At 46.8% G+C, this 20994-nt stretch overlaps 1 protein-coding gene across 1 annotated transcript; it reads left to right on the forward strand.

Annotated features, from left to right (window-relative positions):
• The first annotated feature begins 346 nt into the window (after positions 1-346).
• On the forward strand, positions 347-20708 carry GATA6 (GATA binding protein 6). Its single transcript, XM_030971588.1, has 7 exons — positions 347-431; positions 1740-2647; positions 6118-6284; positions 9623-9748; positions 11058-11145; positions 11272-11378; positions 19695-20708. Exons 2-7 carry the CDS (start codon positions 1759-1761, stop codon positions 19860-19862), a joined length of 1545 nt encoding a protein of 514 aa, XP_030827448.1. The 5' UTR covers positions 347-431; positions 1740-1758; the 3' UTR covers positions 19863-20708.
• Positions 20709-20994: the final 286 nt, after the last annotated feature.

The raw sequence follows: 20994 nt of genomic DNA on the forward strand, positions 1-20994 counted from the left end.
AAATATTCAGGAAAGAGGGAAGAGTGTGTATTATTTCTGGGTTAAAATAAATTAAAAAAAAAAAAAGACTGGGGTATCTGGCAGAGCCCTGTGCTCGTTCCTGCTCCCCTAGCAGGGGTCCGTCGCCCCGTCGCCCCTTGGCTGTGGGCGCCCCGAGGTGCCCCCCCGCCCCCGGGGCTGCGGCGGCCCGGCTGGCCCCGGGACTGGCACCCCTGCGGCGCCCCGTGTTTGTTTAGGGCTGGCCGAGCCCAATCAGGGCCGGCTGCCTGCAGTTTTCCGGCAGGGCTGCGAGAGGCGCCTCCTCTCTCCTTTTTATACATGAGCCGCCGGCCGCCGCCGCCGGAGTCGCCGCCGCCGCTCGCCCCCGCCGCACTGGATTTACCGCCCGACGCGGCCCCTCGCCCCGGCCCCATGCGGGCCACCGGCATCAGGTTTGGCCCCTCTCTTTCCTTGCCTCGCCGCCGTTTCGCTTGTTCTCTCTCGGTCTTGTGCCGCTGCCTCTCTGCCCTCGGGAGCTCCGAGGGGAGCGCGGCGCGGCGGCGGCTGACCCTGGCTGGGGGAGCCCGAGGGAGAGAGACTGGGTGGGCAAACATCCGATGCCGCTGCCTGGAGCTCTTATCTGCCGGAGCCTTATCTTCCAGTTATCTCGCAGGAGGGAGAGACGTATTTGGTGCCTATCTGCGAGGGGGCTCTGTGTGTGTCCTGTATTCTTGTGCCTGTGGTTATCTGGAGTGCCCCGAGGTGGGCTGAGAGCGGAGAGCCTCGCCTGCTCTTGCTGTCACTTCTCTGTGTCCCCTTTCGCTTTCTCCTCATTCTCCTAGGGGCTGGGCAGCGGACTCTCTGTGTCTGTCTGTCCGGCCTTCCTCATGCTGGCAGCTCCGAATTGGCCCCGCTCGGCTCGGGACGGGTGTCACGGCTGCAGGGTGTGCAGGGGCTCGGGGCAGGCCCCCGGCCAGGGCTGCCCGCTGGGTCCGGCCCCTGCGGCGGGCGCATCCCGCCCGGCTCGGTCCGCGTCCCGCCGCCGCCGCGCACACTTCGGGCCTGGCCCGTGCGCATCTCCCGTCCCTCAGGAGCCTTTCCCTCCTCCTCCTCCTCCTCCTTTCCGTGACCTTGGGCTGGAAATAGGCAAACAAGCGAGGAAGAGCTAACATCGCTCTCCGGCAAAGTAACCTTAAAGGGATCGCCTTACTAATTGTTTTCTCGGTGGAACCGAGTCAAATGACTCATTCATTGAAATAATCATAACAACGACAGCAGCCAAGAAAGGGCAGAGACAGCGAAAAATGCCCCCTCGCCCCCCTCTATCCCCACGCCCTTACGCCCACCTTTGCCCCGGCGTGCTTCATGTTCAAATCCGCAGCCCGGGATGCGAAGGGAGAGGGGAGCGGCCCTCCCGCCGTGCGGAAAGCGGGGTCGGAGCCGCAGCCCTCGCCCCGCGGGACTGGCGTCTCCCGGCTCGTCTTGACCTGGGCTGCCTGATCCCATCCCGCCGGGGCGAGGGACAACACAGCGCCGAGGCGACATGACTGATTAAGCGCTCAGAGGGGCCAGATAAGCCCTGATGAATCTCATTACGGGAGGGAGACGGGCTGTCCTGTTTGCAAACTTTGTTATTATTATTTCTCTCTCCCCCACTTCCCTGCTCTTTTGTGTCCTCCCTCCCCGCCCTGCCCTGCGGATCCCCCCCTCCACTCCTCCTCCTCCTCCTCCCCTCCTCGCCCTTCCCCATCCACACCCAGCGGCTAGAAGGGGACCTGGATGGCCGTGGCTGAAGGCGGCTGGTGCGCGGTGAAGCGGTGCGCTGCGGACGCCGGCGGTTCCTCCTGTCCCTTCGCGACCAGGGAGCTGCGCCCGTCTCCTCCTTCGCCTTCCTCCTCCTCCGGCTCCCAGGGTGCACGCGGATCCTCCAAGACTCCTCGGCCGGAGACCGACGGCAGCCACCGGCCGCCCCCCGCCGCCGAGGGCAGGTCCCTGCTCGCCCCCTACGTGCACTTCGGGACCCCGCACCCCTCCGGCCGTGCCAGCTGGGAGGACATCCTGCTCTTTGCGGACTTAGACCAAACCAACAAGCTGATCTGGTCCAGCCGCGGCCCCAAGCTGAGCGCCCTCGGCGCCGAGCAGCCAGAGGAGATGTATCAGACCCTCGCCATCTCGGCCGCCCAGGGCCCCACGCCTTACGACGGATCTCCGGGCGGCTTCATGCACTCCACGCCCAGCTCGCCCGTCTACGTGCCCACCACCCGCGTGGGCTCCATGCTGCCCACGCTGCCGTACCTGCAGGGCAGCGGGGCGGCCCAGCCCAGCCACCCGGGCGGCGGCCACGCCGTCTGGTCCCAGCCGGCCGCGGAAAGCCCCTCGTACAGCAGCGGCGGCGGCTCCCACCCCTCGGGCCGCTTCCCCTACTCCCCGAGCCCGCCGGTGGCCAACGGGGCCTCCCGGGAGCCCGGCGCCTACAGCAACAGCCTGGGCGCCAGGGACCAGTACAGCCCCCTGGCCCGGCCGCTCAATGGCTCCTACCCGGGCCCCTACACGTCCTACGTGGGGCCGCAGCTCGCCCCTGCCTGGCCCACGGCGCCCTTCGAGAACTCCATGCTGCACTGCCTCCAGGGCCGGGCCGCCCCCATCCCCGTCCGGGCACCCAGCGCAGGTAGGAGCCGCGGGCAGGGTAGGGCAGGGCTGGGAGGGTCGCCGCACGCCGGGGCTGCCCCCGGAGGGGCGGCGGGGGTGCCGGGGGGCGCGGGGAGCGGCGGTGGGGCCGCCCCGGCCGGGGTCGCTGGCGAGGGGCGGCGCCGCTGTCGGTGTCAGGACGGCGGTCCCGGGAGAGTGGCTGTTCTGGAGTGGAGGTAACTCCCGTCGTTTGTGTTGCGTTAGCGGAAAAAATGCTCCTCCAACAACGCTCCTCCAAAAATGCTCCTCCGAAAATACACCTCCAAGAGTACACCTCCGGAGTATGGCAATCGGGGTGACCACCCCAAAGATCCCAAAACGAATTGCCCGGTGTAAACTTAATTTTTAAATTTTTCCAAATTCCTGCTTTCCCTAAGTGCGGTCATCTGGACAAGAAACGGTGACAAATTCACTGCAAATTAATCGTTTTTGTATCAGAGAGGAAAATTGCAGGGCTCACTTAACCTATTTTGGATTATTTCAACTATAAAACACTTCGTTGCTCCATTAAAAAAGAAAAGCAGCGAAGCAAGACTCCGTATATGAATGAGGAAACATAATTTATAAACTGCTGCTAAAATACAACACCTCCTGAGGGTTTTGCTTTAATTTCCGAGGTGTCCCATCCTTATTTTTTTAGTTAAGGAGATTCTCGGTGTCATTAAATCAATTGTAGAAGTGGAGTTTGAGCTGCGATGATTTAGTCAGAGGTAGAAAGATTAACGATTATTGCAATCTCTTCAGCTTTAGAATAAATTTATGTATATATAAATAGAGGTTTATAGAGAGGTGTGTGTGGCTATGTATATGTATTTATATATACATGCTCTGCATATATTTATTATGTATATATACATATTTATGTAAATATGTGTACGCACACAGATTTGATCATCATTCACTTTAAGCATAAACTACCCACCAGGTGCATATATTTTATAGACACCGTGATTTTCTCTTTCAGTGCAGTGTTGCAGAAAATTACCCTATGGATTTTTGTCTTTCTGTAGGGCTGTACACACAGTGCTCCTCCCGTCTGTTGATGACACCCTGTAGATTTAATTATTTTAATCCTCCCACTTCGTGTTTAATATCCTGACAGAGGGAAGAAAATCAGTTGTAGCAGTGACAGTAGAAGCCATATCTCAGGGTAACAAGAAAGTTGAGTTTTAAACTCAACTTTTAAAAGTTGCAATGTGAAACTAGATGATGGAGAGTAAAAAATCAATTGTGTTTGTAATTTTTTAAAATTATTATTATTATTTTTTTATTTTGTCGGGGGAGACGTGGGGTTGGAAAATCTCACAGCCGGGAGAGGAGAGGGGTGAGTAAGAAGGAGCAGAGAAGTGCAGGAGCCGGATGCTGCTGGAGGAGATTGGAGCAGGAGTGTCAAGGCAGCCGAGGAGCACGGCAGCTTCCCCTGCTCCAGCGGGTCTCTCCCGCCCTTGTGCCTCCCTCCCACCGTTGCTGGGGGCCGGAGGGGTAGGGATTAACCTTTCCATGAGGGAAAGGACGGGTGCCAGGGCAGCCGCAACGTGGTGCAACGCGGGGCGAAGTAGCCGGGAGCTCCAGGGCCAGGCGAATTTTCTGCTCCTGTGAGGCAAAACGCGGGAGCAAAGCCGAAGGCATGCATTGTCCCGTGTCAAAATTGTGGGAAAATTGTAGCCAAAATGTATTTTTTACGGCTAAATATTAGACAGTTTGATAAAGCTTTCTTAACGGTACTCGTAGAGATTCTAAAACGGTGTCTAAAATTAAAACTTTATCTTGTTTTCTTTGGAAATAAGTGTAGTACTCACTCTCTAAGGGGAAAAATATTTGAAAATGCCCGAGAAATATTGTCACTGCAGAATTTCTTTCTGCAGGCACGAAGGCAATGCTATAAAATAAATAGCCGAGACAAAATACTGTTTAAGTTCCAGCGTCCCTGACGTCCTAAACATTTTTCTGGTTACAGTCTTCAATAGTGCTTTTAGTGTAAAGATTAATAAATCTTAGCGATGTGCTAAGAACTAGGGGCTGACAACGTAAGTTGAGCTGTGCTCTCTGGACTGTGCCGTGTGCCCGTTCCTCTTTAGCGCCTAATAATTCGCAAACGAAGGGAGGAGAGAAGCGTATTTGGGTGGGTGCGGGCCAAAAGGCCGAGTCTTTCTCAGCTCAATGCCCGCCGTGTCACCACAGCACCTCAGCCCAGTCTCCAAAGCTCCTCGACCTTTACGTGCTCTCTTTTGGTGCGCAGTGAAACCCTAGAGAATAGCCCAATGATGAATGTAGGCAGGTAGCTGAGGGAGGAAATAAAAAATCAGTGGCGAAGCTCTGAGTCTGAAACATACATTCCCAGACTAGACTCGAAAGCTGCTGTAAAAATCCAAACATCTCCTTTTATTATTTCTACACAACGTGGCACAGTCTATGTAAAACAAGTATTTATTCCCCCCTCCCCCGAAATATGGAAATATGGAAAGGTGATTCAGAACAGGTATTAGCTTTTATAGGTGGTTTTCTCTTTTTTTTTCTTTTTCTTTTTTCCCCCCGTGCTTTTATACCTTTTTTCCCCCCTCAGCGCTCAGTAACTATGAAAGCAGGAGGCACAATACCGCTTATTTTTCCATTTCCTCTATTTCCTACAAACCAGCTGTAATTTAACCAAATAGCCGAGGCGAAGCAGCCACTGCCCCTCGCTGCCTTGGCACACCAGGGCCCCAAACTCTGCCTCCAAACTAGAAGCTTTACTAGCTGTGAGGCATTTAAAATAAGAGTTAAGGTAGAAAAGTTTTTGCCAAGCTTCGACCCTGGGGAATATTGGGCAAAACGACAGCTCCTTATATCCAGCTCCCGGGGTGGCTCTGGAAGCGGCTATTCTGAGAGCCACCTCATTCTGCTCCCGTCTAAAGGCAAGTGCACCTCCCTTTCCGTCTTGTGGGCACCACGGAGAGGGTTTCGCCCCTCGAGTGGACCCCAGGCGGATTTCCCAAGGGTCAAATCCCGCCGGGAGCGGATGGCGGGCCGGGGCTGAGTGTCTGGGGCGCCCCGGCTCTGCTGGGCGCCTCCGCCCCAGCTCGGAGGGCAAGAGCTCCGCTGAGGCCCGCAGCGGCTCTGGCACGTTTAAATAAATAGAGAAAAAAACCAAAACCAAAACAAACAAACAAACAAAACCCAAAAAACCCCAAACCCCCAAAAAACAGAACAAAACAAAAAAACCAAAAAACCCCATAACCAAAAAACAAAAAAAAAAAAAAAAACCAAACAGGGATTTTGTAAAAAAAAATCACGGCATGGCCGCCGTCACTGCCGGGGAATTGCTTTTCCGAGGGCCGGTTGCTCGCTCGCCCGGGGCCCGGGTGTCGGCGGGGCCGGGGCCGCGCTGCGCGGGGCTGCGCCGGGCTCGGCGGGGCTGCACCGGGCTCGGCGGCCGTGCCCCACCGCCTCTCCCTCTGCTCCTGCCCCCAGAGCTGCTGGAGGACCTGTCCGAGAGCCGGGAGTGCGTCAACTGCGGCTCCATCCAGACGCCGCTGTGGAGGAGGGACGGCACCGGCAACTACCTGTGCAACGCCTGCGGGCTCTACACCAAAATGAACGGCCTCAGCCGGCCCCTCATCAAGCCCCAAAAGAGAGTGGTGAGTCGGCAGGGAGGGGAGGAGGGGGCCGAGAGGAGCTTGGCTCCAAGGAACCCCAGTCAGCCCAGTAGCCAGGGAGAAATTTGGAGCAAAGATGGGGGTGAGCTATCTTTGCTCCAAATGTATTAGCCTGGTGATCCTCTTTGGCTGCAAAACTGTAGTGGGATTCCTGGCCTGTTTTGCAGGCCAGACTGGTCACAGTGAGGGGTGACAGGGCTGGCAGTCTTTTGGGAACCACTTCGGACCCACTTCTAGGCAAAATCTCTCTCTGGCCCCTTATGAGCTGCATACCAGGCACGGGCCAGCCTGGCTTTTCGAGCTAGGAGCCCCATCTGCGAGGGAGATTCAGTTGCTTGGAAGAAATTTGTGCTGGTGATGTTGGACATTTCCAACAGAAAAAAAAAAAGAAAAGAAAAAGAAATCAAGGTTGGAAAATGTTTGTTCAGAGGGCTAGGAATTTCTCCAGACCTGCTTTGTTTGCTGAGAGCTCGATCCTTGGGAATGTAAGCAAGTTTTGTATATAATTCAAAGAAAACCAATTGTTTAAACAATGATAATAGCCTTTGTTTTGTTTTACTCCTAAGAAATGAGCGGCAATTTTTCTAAAAATATACTCCTAAAACTAGGGGGGGAAATAAATAGTACAAACCAGAACCCCTGTTTATAACTCAGGCTGGCACTGAATAGGCAAGGAGAAAATTTAACAAGCGGGAACTGCACATTATGTTTAGCAAATCTGGGTGGAGGTCAGCAGACAGAAAGAATACGCTCTTCAGTAATGGCTGTTACCGAGCGAGCCACAATAAATCACACCACTATAATCCAAGCTGATGTTTGGACCCTTGTGTATGGGGACAGTGTATCAAACCCATCAGCCTTTCAAGCCCCTTTCAATCATGCCAGCTGCTTTGCTCCATGCCTGTTTTCCTTGGGCTGAAACACCTACTGTTCTTTATTTCACAACAATTATTTTGGATTTAGTGCTCTTACGGGAGTGAGGGGAAACAAGACCCAAACACTCGATGGTCAGAACAGACAGTAAGCGCTTGGGAACCAACCCACCTCTGCTTAAAGACCTTTCTTTAAGCCACAGAGCTAATTTAATTTTAAACCAGAGGTTTACTGCTGCTAGGTGTCTGTTTTTTCTAGCTGGCCATCAGGTAAATTTCATGACACAAGGTGTTATCTCATCAGCGGGGACAGATGCAGCAAAGATGCCAGATCTGCCGATTGTCTCAAGCATCAGAGCCCGAATTGCTGTGGCACTCTGGCCCAAGGCAGATTTCAAGTAGCTGACACTCTGTTCTAGCATTTCTGTGTTATTTTTTCCCATTTTTTCTTTTTTTTTTCCCTTTTATTTGAGGGAGGGGTGGGGGTGAGAAGGCTAAAGCAGAGTCAAACTACAGCCCGATTTCAGTCTGACACCTCAGCGAAATAACTCTGAAATAGCTCTGTGTAACAATCCCTACCGAGTGCCCTGGCCATAACTATAAATCAACCGTGACTCTGTGTTCATACAGTTGGAAATATGTAGGTGAGAAGGGAAAATGTTTTGAAAACGCTAAACATGTTTAGATTGCCCCAAAGTTTCTGATAAAATTCCTGCATCAGAAAAGTCGTTTTAGCTTCAAAACATGCCAAAATTCCACGTCTGTTTAGATATGGGAAGGAGCAAAAGCTATTGAAATAAAATGTATGAAGGTTCAGACCAGGCTGCATAGAATTTAACAGAATGAAACAGCTGACAGCATTTCACTTGCAGAGAAAGAAAATGAAGCATGTGTGTTACGACCAGCTTTCTTTTACTCAATGTGATAACATAAAACATATATTGAGTTGAGGGCATAATTTGAGCGCTGTGTGCGTACATATTTAATAACTAGGTCAAAAATTCTGTTTTCATGGTACTTGGATTTTTAAGATTAAAAATTGTATTTGTGTACTTCAGCCTATATAACACTTGGCTAGGTGGTTAGCTTTTTTTTCCTGCGCAGTTAATAATGGATTACTGATTCAAGATTACAAAATTTGTATTTAATCTGGAGCTCTTTCTGAGCTGTGGTGTAAAATGACGGCTTACTGCTAAAGACACTCAAACAGACAATATTCAAGAAACTCAGTTATTACTCTGGAAAATTCTTCATTCTCAAAACTTTTTTATCGATTTTCCCAGTGGCAGGCAGCCCTGTGGTATCAAAGGTGACCCAGTTATGTCTAACAACCCAGCAGTAAATGATTCAAGAGGAAGGGCATTGTACCCTTAAGTTAGTAATTTCGGTTATGGGCACTTTATGGTCAGAATAAGATTAATGCAATCCTCTAAAACTGACTTCTCCATGTAAACTTGTTCAGCTGCCAGACACAGAGCTAGGCACAGATTTTTTTTGTATTTTTTTTGACAATGCGATACTTTGAAAAAGACTAGATTTATGATGTAGCTGGAATTCTTTGCTTGTGATGAACGTAAAAGAGATCAGTTGTTACAGGGACTTTTATAACCCATTCACCTTCATTTCACATGTTTATGAGGACTGCCTTCACTTATGATATACGGCCTGTAGCCATAAAGCTCTGGGTTATACGGTTATTTCTGATACAGAGTTGCTTCATCTTGGCTCCAAACTCCACGGAAGAGTGTCATAAATGGCTTGTTTGCAGTGGGAACCTTGTTGTCACCCACCAGCTTTTCTGCTGGCCGAGGGAGGCTCTGCTCTGTAAAACACGCTCCCAAGGCATGCTGTTTTTTGTACAATGATAAAATGGGCGATGATAAAAAGACCTTTTTATGAAAGTAATGCTGTTGTATGTGTTACCCCTGGGATGCCCAGGAAAGTTTTCCTCAGATGTGGTGACACCAAGGGCAGGCTGATTTTTCCAATGAATCAGGAGTATCAATGGCAGGATCAGAGCTGCCTCTTCACCCATCATACAGGGGAGAGGGCACTGAACTGTCTGTGGAGGTGGCACGGGAGTGATGTGCCTTCTGTTCAGCTTGATGGAGCTCTAGTGCAGATATTTCCTAGCTCTCCTGCTGACAAAAGACCCAGTGCCTGGTGGTCTGAACAGACTTCTGGTCACCAGCTCTCAGATGAGAATTTTGCCTCTGCTGTGACTGCCCAGGGTTGAAAGACATTCGGTTCCTCTTCACACCGTGTTTCCACTCTCTGATATGAGGATAATTCTGTTCTAATTCTGGGCTGTTGCTGACAGATACTATAAAAAAAGGCTCCTACCATCCCCACCATGTGTTAAAGGACTTTTTGGAAGCATAAAGATGTAAATCATTCTCTGCTGCCCACCTGTTTATGCCATGTTTGCCTGTGCTTGCCCCCACGCAGCCTTCGTCGCGGCGGATGGGCCTGTCCTGTGCCAACTGCCACACCACGACCACCACCCTGTGGCGCAGGAACGCCGAGGGCGAGCCCGTCTGCAACGCCTGCGGCCTCTACATGAAGCTCCACGGGGTGAGTGGCTGCTCCACCAAGGGACATCCCCTGCCAGCCCTGCTGCTGCTTTGGGGAAGGGGTGGTCCTCAAAAAAACCACCGGCAAAATGCGTAGAGCGACAGAAAAATGTGTGACATTGGAAAATAATTGTATCACTTTAGCTTGTAATGCTTTTGACTACTTATGTGTTTGCCACTCTCTCAATAGCTCTCTCAACAGATTTATATAAAGAAACCACCTCTGGATGAGCAGCAGTGATGGTTTTGCCACCGGGATTTAAACCAGGGCTCTAGTAGGGAAAAAAATCCCATGACATTTAATGAGACAGTTTTTCATGGACAGACATAGCAATGCCAGCAAAAGGGCTATGGCTATTCAAGCCATAACAAAAAAAACTTTAAAGGCAATTTCAGCCTTTTTTGGGCAATAATAAAGTAAAAAAAAGCTCTGCCCTGAATGCCTACCTCATTTTGGGTGAGACCCCTGTGGATTGTATTACAGTCAAGCATAAATGTTTGAAGAGCAAGGGCATTAGAAATGATTGAGACATGGTCTAGCCTTCAATAAAATGTAAATTATGTCACAGGTTTAAATATTATAGCCATAGAGAGCACATTAATTTTCTTTCTTCAAACCGGTGTTAAAATATATTTTAAGCCGCTGTTTTTGTAGTGTGATTATCATTGTGATGAATATAAAGATGATTTTTGATCACATTTAAATATAAATTTATCCTTAGAAATATAAATTTAGGTACCATAAAGCTGTATTATGGGCAGATTTGCTTATAGGAACAAAACTAAGTCAATTCTTCTATTCTAAACTTCCATCCTAAGACTTTTTCTCGTGATGATGTGGTTTGCAGAGCTGGTCCACAGGATGAGGATGATTTTTTTCTCATATACATTCTTTCTTTCCAGAATCAGGCACTGCAGATAATTCCTAACTGACTGGAATAATAAATCAAGGATCAGATATACCCCATCCAATTTAATTTCTTACGGTTTACTGCCAAATGATGCTGGTTTTCCCTAATTCTGTGCTGTTTTCCTGTGAATTAATTGAGGGGTTGAAAAAACGATAAAGTTTGCGTAGAGAAAAAAAAGTTTCCCTACTTTCTTACTTCAGCTACGACTCCCCTTGAATCAAACTATTGATTTACCCAAACAAAATGCAAATATTTTTTAGAATTAGTACTGTGACACAGAGAAAATTAACTTGCTGTACAGACATTTGCAACACCACATCTGGCCTTGTAGTGCATTTTGATTTTTGATTAGAGTATATATGCAACTCTGTGATTGGTGTGGAAATTTAATTTTTTCAGGTTCCTCGGCCTCTTGCTATGAAAAAAGAAGGAATTCAGACGAGGAAGCGAAAACCTAAGAATATAAACAAATCAAAGGCATGCTCCGGTAAATATAAAATATAAGAAAGTGAAGCTGCAACAGTTTGTAGTTCTCTTGGTTTCTTGTTGGGATTTTTTTTTTCTTCTCTGTCTGAAAAATATTTATTTTTAATGCCAATTCCCAATTTTCCAGGTAACAGTACTACTGCAGTTCCTATGACTCCGACATCCACGTCTTCTACTAACTCAGATGACTGTAGCAAAACTGCTTCTCCCGGCGCACAGCCTGCAGCCTCTGGGGTAAGTGTCTGCATCTGCAGGCAGGCTGATCACTGGGCAATGTTATCACAGCTTTTATCTTATCTAGCAGAACAATAATCTAAACAAACTTTCCAGTTTTGTTAGCTGATACTAGAACAAGATTTTCGGAGGATATTACATATAGCTGTAAACAGAGCGACAAGCTGAAGTACTTTGCAAACCTTCTTGATTAAGATCTATATAATTTTTATGATAGTTAGCCGCAGCTTAACCACAGACATTTTGTTTTTAAATATTCAGGTTCTTTCATTTCAAAGGTTTTCTTCTGGACAGAAGACAATAAAACATGCCCAACTGATTATTTCAAGAAACAATTATACATATATATATATATATATATATATATGCATTATCCCAATGAGTAAAATCCAGAAAAACATTATCCTGCTGTATGAAGTAAATTATACAGGCTTTTGCCTTAAACTAAAATGTGCAATTAAATCCTGATCCAAACTCAGCTGAAGCCAGACTGGAGAAGCCTGCTGATTGCAGTGCATGGGGGTTCAGCCCTCTGCCCACGGAGGGTTTTTCAGGGGCCAGATGCTCAGCATCTGGCAGCACCAAGCTCCAGAGAAGCACCCGAGGAGTGCTGATCATCCCCTGCTTTAGCTTTGATCCTTATTTTACATCATGTACTCCAACCATCTCAAACTTCCTTTCTTCACTCAGCATGTGTGATAAATACTACTGCTAAAGTTGTGAAGCTAAATGTAGATTAATTTCTTACCCGTTGGCTGTACCTATCCATATCCACACTCACTTCTCAGCCTTCTGTATCCCTTAATCTGCCACATAATTTCTTTGAGAAACTTTTCTAATGTGGCTTTCTTTAGTCCTTTATTAATGAAAAGAAGACATTGTTTATAATAGCTATTTTTCAGTATGTCTTGGATTTTCTACATTCAAATTACTTTCAATAGTTTCATTTCTGATGTACAAAGTTTCATTGTACAAGGGGAAGAAAAACTCATTTTTTAGCAAATGCGATTGTTTGTATACTGACAGGGCCACCCATTTTCAGAGGCACTGGATTTGGAGTTTGGATCCTGTGAGACTAGGATAGTACTAAAAGGGCTTGTCTTTGACATGAGAAAACCCTGTCAATCCAGTAAAATAAACAGATCACATAAAAAAAAAAAAGAGAAACACTAACTGAAAAGTGAACTGTTGCAGTTTCAGAATTGGGTTTCAGACTCCCCCAAGGAGCTACTATGCTACTATGCTCTGTTTAGGCTCTCCCTTGATATTTGCAAAGGAAAAAATGTTCCTTAAATTTTCCTTGAGTTACCTTAAGCAGTACTAGTGGTCCTGAGCAGTGTGGTGAGGTTTATGTATTGGATAGACATGGAAGCACAATCCCAGGCTAGACTGAGGCAGCACAGCCATGCGCTGCTTGGGGAAGGGGAGGCTATATAGACGAGATCTCATTTCCACTATGCTGCTGCCTTCTTGGCTGGCTAAAACCTGACTTCCTTTCTGTGGTATTTCTCCCTAGAAGGGCACATCAAACACATTATTAATAATCTTTATGTTATAATTTTAGTAGTACCATTTTTAATACGGTTTTGCCAGATGGAGTTGTGTGGGTACCAGAGGAGAGGGGTGCAGGAGCATGGATTGAGGGCTAAAAGACTCCTTGAGAACTGTTAGCAACTAGGAGCATCTCCCAGGAGGGACCCTGAGGCTGCTCTTAGTTACATGATGGCATCCCCAGTGACAGGACTTCAGTTCACCCTGATTTTTCTACAGTAGATCAGACTGGGAGAGGACACCTGCGTAACAGCTGGGAAAATCTGTCCCCTTATATCCAGCAGGCAGCATGGTAACATCTGCACAGCCTTTTCCCCACCATGATTTGATCAGATGTGCCTTGCATATGCAAAGCACTTGCAAATACCCCCTCGTGAAAGATTTCAGTGTACGGAAGTGATGGAGAGGAGCTGTGCCATGCGTTGAAGAGAGGAAGTTGCAGCAGCAAGCAGACATAGGGGCATCCGCTGACTCCATCCCAAATTATGTGAAGGGCTACTGGTCTCCCACCCCTGTGCCCCAGTCCCAGATGTATGTGAATGAAAAGAGGCTTTCCAAGGGAGCAGTTGTCAGGATATGTCACAGGCATGGTCACGATCTTCACTCAGGCTTCTGGCTTTGCCCAGGCATCTGTAATTCAAAGGGATGACGATTCGGGAGGCTGGAAGTTTAGAGTAGAAAGTGGTGGCTGTTAAGATGGGCTCCCATTGTCCCAGACATCATTTGGGAACATGAACACTAACTGCAAAGGATGTAATTTTTAAAGGGTCTAAATCCTATGGAAGGGACTGAGCACTCGTAAAGCCCATTTAAGTTGTTGTGAGTGAAAGGATGTCAGTATTTTAGAGCAAGGCAGCCTGTAACCTGATCACATGCTGAAGCAAGGATGCTCTGCTAGACTTCTGTTTTCTTGATTATTTTTTCTTTTTCCTTTTGAGTTGATCTATTGATAGATCAAAGGTTTGTTATTATTTCTAGAATAGGCAATGGCTTTGCACAAGGAGAATAAACTTCTTCAGCTCATGTCAGGAGGGAAAAAACCAAACCCTCAGATGAATGAATCCAGGCTCTGTAATCTTTGGTGACTTTAAAAAGACCAGTGTTGATTCCTGACAGTGGTGTTGGTGATGTTGCCGAAAAACAGGGACCTGCCTGAACAGCAAACCAGGCTCGTTCCCATACCTTACACAACGGGCATGGCAACTTGTTTTTGTTTTGCTCTGTTTTTGCTTCTCTAGCCTTTATTCTGTGAAGAGGGGGAAAATGCCAAATTGACATTAGGCAGAGAAATCTGATGACGTTTTAGAAACTGTTGTGTGAAATTCACAGCAATGTTGTTGCTAAATGAAACAGAGAAGACGAATTCCTCTACTGGTACAAAAGCAATTTATTATGCCTTTTGTGGGAGGCTGCCAAAAAAGTTTCCAGTTATGTAGAAATCTAATGGAAATGAAATTCAGCAGAATTCATTTGTGTGTCAGTAACGTTCACTTTTTGCCCTACCTTTCTTTATCTCTTTTAAAGTAAAATAAAGAAGGGAGGGCAGAAAAAGAGGAGGGCAGCAATTACTCTTGGCAGTGTCTTTGAGACTATCCATTTCACGAAGGGAATCTTATATGATGCCAATTCTGAGACAAATTAGCAAGAACCTTAAATGTTGATTTTACATTCTAGCTGAAGTTTAAACATTTAAGTGATACAATTAATGAATTGCTGTGGGGGCAAAGTTGATTTCAAACATCCCAAAATGTAGAAGTGTTTGGATCGGAGATATTTTGTTGTCCCATTTTAAAGGGGCTATTTGCCAAATTCACATCTGGATCTAGGATCTAGGCCTATTTCTGTTTCCCTAAGCAGTATAAGTACTGGGTGTCCTGTGTTACTAATATGGAAAGGGTCCAGCTGCATGATATATGAAGTTGCCTTATGTCCCCATAAAAAGAAGATTTGAAGGTTTCAGACAGCCTGCATCTGCATCTATACCTGCTCTCCCTTTGATGCTGCTGAAACTGTACAGGCAAAAGCTCCACCAAATAAATTGCTAAACAAAGGGCATGGTCTGTAGTGCAAACCCATACATTTCCATGCAGGGGCTCCAACAAGTGTGATAACCAGAAGGACTTTATTCCCTTATTAGGATAAAGGCAGTATGAAACCTGCTGTAAAATCTGCTTCTTATGGCAGGACACGGAGGCTCCTTGAGCCGCAACTGATGTCAGAAAAACTCAGCAGCACCAGAGGAACTCTTCTTTCAGAAGACTCTCCTGTGTCCTTTGCGTCCAGTTTGGTGTTTTCCCAGAAGGACCATAATCTCACACCACAGAAAAATTTAGGAGGAAAAACTAGTGCTTACTTCCCTTGGAGGTTTACCTTGAGAAGTGGTTCAGGACTAGCTCTTCAGTTTTGTAGGGTGGGAAATGAGAGAGCTGACTGAGGTGGCCTCGGCATGTGGTGAGCTAGCAGGAAAAATGCAGTTTTAACTGTCTCCAAAATGCTGGACAAGTGGGGCTGGATTGGATTAATGGCTTCTCCTACATTTGCTTTCTCTTTTTTCCTGTCAGAAGAGTGAGCTGGTAGGCAGCAAATTGGTAGGACATTCATGCTGGCTACAGGGAAATCAGCTTCCACAGAGTACGTCCTATGTCTGGATAAACCAGAGATTCAACCTCTTAAAACAATGTGCTAACCACCTGGATGTAGGGGAGCTGAATGTCCAGGGGTCCTTCAGATTATCTGATGATAATGTTCCAGTTGTATGGAATAATTTCATAGGCATTGGGACAGTTTCCATGAGAAGGGCTCACCAGCATGGTTGGTAGGACTTTCACCTGGAAAATGGGAACACGGTGCCTCAGTCCTGGTATGAGTAAATATTTATCTAAACCAGGTGGAATAAGATCAACAGGAGGCATGAGGAACGTGGCAACCTAAAATACCAAAGAGCATGGCAGACAGGGCAGTATGCTGGGAGATATGATACTCTAGACTCTAGTTCAAATTTTTCTTGGTCTCCTACCTCTTCTGCATCAATGCTCAGTCCTGGACAAAATGGGAAGCTACTTTCTTCTCCCCACTCAGTTTTATCCACTGAGTCTTTTTCTTTTACATTGAGTAATTTTCTTTGTTCTGTGTATATGTATCCAAAAAAAAAAGGCATTTCATTTTTATATCAAACAGAAGGAAGCAATCCAGCTTTTTTGTTTCAGTGGGGAAAAGCAAGGAAAAACTATTTTTGCTTCTATCCCAAAATTCTACATGCACATGGATGCATACCTTTTGCTTGGTTTTGTTTTATTGCCAAAGCAATAAAGCCAGTTACTCATACAGCCCTTGACAGCAGTGGGTCATCAGTTTTCCAAGCCATGCTGGAAGTTGCCTCCCTTAGGAAATTAATGAAGTATTAACCACAGATTTATGTTGCTATAATACAAAGGAGAGATTAGAAGATATGTAAACTTACACGTCTGCAGTATAAACAAAAGGATCAATTGGACTAGCAAGAAATGACAGCTTTGTGTACTAAGAGGGTCGTTACATCAGTAAAAAAAGCTGTCATTTTGCAGTGCCAAAACTTGCTCTTTGGATTCCAGGGAGTGACAGCGTTGGGAAAACGTGCTCTTTGTGGGGATGGAAGTTATTGCAGGGAGGCTGAGGCTGGAAAATTAGGGACTCCACCAGTTTGCCACAACACTTCATGTGTGAAAGAATTCTTTGCAAATGTATTTTAACTGACTGTAGATATCATTTACGTGTTGCGAAAGTAAACTAGGCTGAGGTGGAAGAGAGTCTCAGCTGAGACTCAGCTTATTGCTGACTTAATGTAATGTCCAAAATTCATGGAGCATTTTGAATGTGTTAAGTGGATAGAGCAAAGGTCTATCTGATAGACCAAAGGTCTAGATCAAGGCCCTTTGCCCCCCCCTCCAGCTGTCCTTGCCCCGCGCTTTTCCCTCTTGGCTGCGGAGGTGTGGGGGAAGGCCGGAGGCGAAAGGGTCCATCCCCTCTTCCTGCTCTCTGTGGTGGGCAGATGATGCAGGAAGGAGTGGGTGGAAGAAAGCAGGAGTATTTCAGCCAGGGCTGCTGCTGCTGTTCCCTGAGTGCTGGCAAGGACAGCCTGAGCAGCCTGGTTTTGGCATGGAGCAGTTTTAGTGGGGATTAATTTGCCTCTAAGGTCCTGATGGCAGGTTTGGGTACAATCTAGTTGTCTCTGTGGCTCTGGCAGAGGTCTTCCTCTGTACATGGTAGGCAGGTCCTATACAGAAAGGCCACCTCAGATACAGACAACCTGCCTGGGGGCTGACTCATGACCAGCTCCTCCTGATTTGGGTAAAAAGAAGAACCTTTGCAGATAGAAGCACAAACTCCCTGTTTGTTTGAGAGGCAGGCTCTTCCCAGTGCGCTTCATTCATTTTTTCCTCTGAAACCTGACCTTCAGTTGATTATCTGTTATCTATTATCTATTATCAGATTTCACCAATAAAAATAAAGTCATTACCTTCTTATAGATAGAGCCAGTAGGTGTGAATTAGACCCCATTGACTTCATCAGCATTGTTCAGCTTATTTATTTCAGCTGAAAAAAGTCCTCTAATTACTAAGTGCAGCTTCTGTCATCTTTCATCCCTTAAAGCTGGAAAAGTAAGAGCAAAGATAGGGAGGCTCAGGAACAGACTTGTGATTCTGTCACGTCCTTTTCATGAGCCAAAGTTTGTTTTCCATGTCTCACTTTGGGAGCTGCCCAAGCTGCCTGGATTTGTCATGACTTTACTGGGGTGGGGTTTCCAGGCCTGGCGGTCCTGCCCGTCCTGGCTCAACAGAGCCAGAATCCGGCCTTGGACAGGCAGGGATGGGCAGTCTTCAAACAGGACATGCCTCCATGTCCTCCCTTCTGGGGTGCCCGAGGGAGGGGTACCTGATAACTCCGTATGGAAACTGTGGGTCCCTGCACCCCACCTTTGTAGGGCTGAATCAGGAAAAGCTGAATTACACTTTCCAAGCCCGGAAAAAAACAGGTACTGATAAGATATTTGCCTACCAGAACAGCAGTGGTAAATATGGGCAAATGGGAACCTTTCAAAGCACCTCCTAGTATTTTTAGCTCAGGTTTAGCAAACACTGCTCAACTAATTTAAACCCTTCTTCCACTGCGGGGAGACTGAAGCTGTTAAAAATTATGTCTATTGTGCTAACAGAAATGTTTGAGGCATTAAAAATAAAAGGAAGGCAAAAAAAGCTAGGGTGATGCAGGATCAGGGCTGTACACAAAAGTTAGCATGGAACCTGCCTCACTGAATTCTGCATGCACAGTCACAGGGAAAGAGGATACAGAGATTCATTGTCACTGATTGGCAACTGTATGTTCAAGGGAAGGATGAAACCTATCTCTTAGGATTAGAGCTGTTTCAGCTGCTTTTGGGGGACAGCTTTTTTCCTTCCTTCTCTGCATTTTTGGGTAGTGACTAATGGAGCGGGATCAGGGTTGATGACTGGGTGGAAGAATACTGGCGGTCAATCATTTTAATAAAAGGTTAAGAAAATACTGGAGCCCAGGTTATTTCAGACAAAAAAGACTTCTAGCAGCGAGCATCTCTTTCAGAAGGTGAGGTTTTACCTGGGTTAAGCCCGGCAACAAGAGCCCTGCTCCACACCATTTGGAAATTACCTCTGAATTAATGAAGCCTTGCTTTTTCTATGTCAGGACTGCTCGCTTGGCACAGCTCCAGGAGAGCCAAGAGCTCTACTCTTGTAAAATGATTAAATATGTATACTTCGTACTTAAACAGCAGGCAGGAAGCTTCTGCAGTTTAGGATAGCTTTTTCTTTTTTTAAGGAATTTCATCCAAAGACTATCCATTAACAAGTAAATTAAGGCTTTAAAGTTGACATATCCAAGAGTTAATTTTGCATGAAGTCAGCTCTTAAACATTTCCTTTATCAGGTGAAAATGTTGCCCCTTCTCTGTCTGGCACTGCGAATTTTTCCTCTTTAGCGGATCTGCTCAGTCTCATGGAAAAAATGATTGTTCCTTTGTCTTTTTAACTCTCCATTTCTCTGTTAAAATAAATGGACTGATTCCAGTGTGGTTCAGAGGTTCATCTCCGTGCCTACCAGGGCTTCCCTGCATGTTGTCTTGTGCAGTCAGCAGAACAAAAATACTCCTGCTTCAAAGGCATAGTGTTTCTCCACTGAAGATGAAAAGAGCATTTCCTTTAGCGGCCAGTCCTACAGGGATAAAGCGGTTTTGGCTGGTGTTTTGAAGGGTCAGGAATGATTTTAAGCATTTCAAGGGCTGAAGAGCCCAAAGAAAGCTGCTTTCCAGAAGGTGCTCTGTATCTGCTCCTGGAGAATTAGGATGTATTGGGCTTCTCCCATGGGGACAAAACCCTAGAGCTGCCACCACTCCCAGATCACCTTTTTGGTGCTGGCAGCTGTGTCTTTTCAGTAGGGGGCAGTGGGACACATGCACATTTCCTTCTTCATCATGAGCTGATTTCCAACTTTTCTGCACATCACATGGTTTCATTTCTACCTCTCCAAACACAGACATCACTGCCATCAGCAGGGCTGGGCAGCTGGGCCCATGCTGAGACATTTTTTTGTTTCAGAATTTCAAGGCACATGGGCAAGCAGAGAGCAAAGCCTGTTTTTGCACAGAAATCCTGTCATAATGGCTGTGCTTCAGGCCCGCTGTCCTCTCACTGACACCCTCGTGTGTGCCAAACTCACCTGCTCAATGAATCTCTCTGTGCTCTCCCCCTCCCTGCAGGCGAGCTCGTCGGTGATGTCTGGCCCCGGAGAGAGCACCAGTCCCGAGAGCAGCAGCCTTAAGTATTCAGGTCAAGATGGGCTGTACACAGGAGTCAGCCTGAGCTCCACGGCCGAAGTGACAGCATCTGTGAGGCAGGATCCCTGGTGTGCCCTGGCTCTGGCGTGACGTGGTGTGAGGGAAGCTGGATCCTGGCAGCCCCCAGACATCTGCGCGCAGTTTCCTCTGTGGAGCGAGCGGTCGCAGCGGCAGTGAGAGTGCTGGCAAAGACCATTCCTCTGAAACAGTTTTTGAGCCTTGGTGGCAGAGGTGGTTTTCTACTTCCGAAAGAGGCTTTGCCAAAGCATCCAGTTCCTCATCTATGCAAGAAAAATGTAGAGAAAGCAAATGACCACCGGGGATAGCTAATGCAGCCCTACACTCTCAAAAAACCCCTTCAAAGCCCCCCTCGAAAAAACCCTCAAAAAAAAACCAAAAAAAAGGAAAAGAAAAAACAATAACAAAAAAGAAGAGATAAACCCACACCTATTGATAGATTCCAGAAATACATCCTCAACTTACCCAGCAGCGCTGCCTTTCTGATTATATAGTTGTTTTCACTCTCTCATTGCCTTTTCCCCTAAGAATTTGGTGGAAGTTGTCAGTGTTGAGGAGGGAGTAGCAAAGACTTTATTTACCAGAGATAGTGAGATACTTTTTAATGAGTGTCAGAAGTGCTTACAGTTTGAGTTGACACAGACTTCTTGCACCGAAGATTTGATGTCTTCACCCCGTCAGACCTCTCCTTCCGTGCTCTCCATCTTCAGCGTGCCTTGCTCTGCTCTTCAGAGCCCAGCTATGTCCCTGGAAGAAATCACAACGTTTGGTACAAGCCCCACAAGGTCCAGCTGGTTAAGGAGATTTTGGGATTGGTGTTTTTTGGTTTAAAATATTTACTCAGTTTTCAAGACTGCGATATAAGTTTTAAAGTACACTGTGACTGAGATTTATGAAAGTCCATATTTCCTGGCTGAACTGTGTAGAGTCAGTCAAAATTTGTAAACAGGGTAGCAATCAGATATTTTTCTTCCATAGATACAATAATTTTTTTAAAGAAGTGCAATTTGCGTTGCAGCAATCAGTGTTAAATCATTTGCATAAGATTTAACAACGGTTTTTATACGAATGAATGAATGTAAACATTTTAACTTAATGGTACGTAAATAATTTAAAAGAAATACTTAACTAGGCATCCTTAGGCTTTTTCGCGCAACAAAAATGCATCCACCTCCTGTATTTCCAGTTGTTAAAGCAAGAGTTT

The sequence above is a fragment of the Camarhynchus parvulus genome, chromosome 2, assembly GCF_901933205.1.
Source record: "Camarhynchus parvulus chromosome 2, STF_HiC, whole genome shotgun sequence".
Lineage (NCBI taxonomy): Eukaryota > Metazoa > Chordata > Aves > Passeriformes > Thraupidae > Camarhynchus > Camarhynchus parvulus.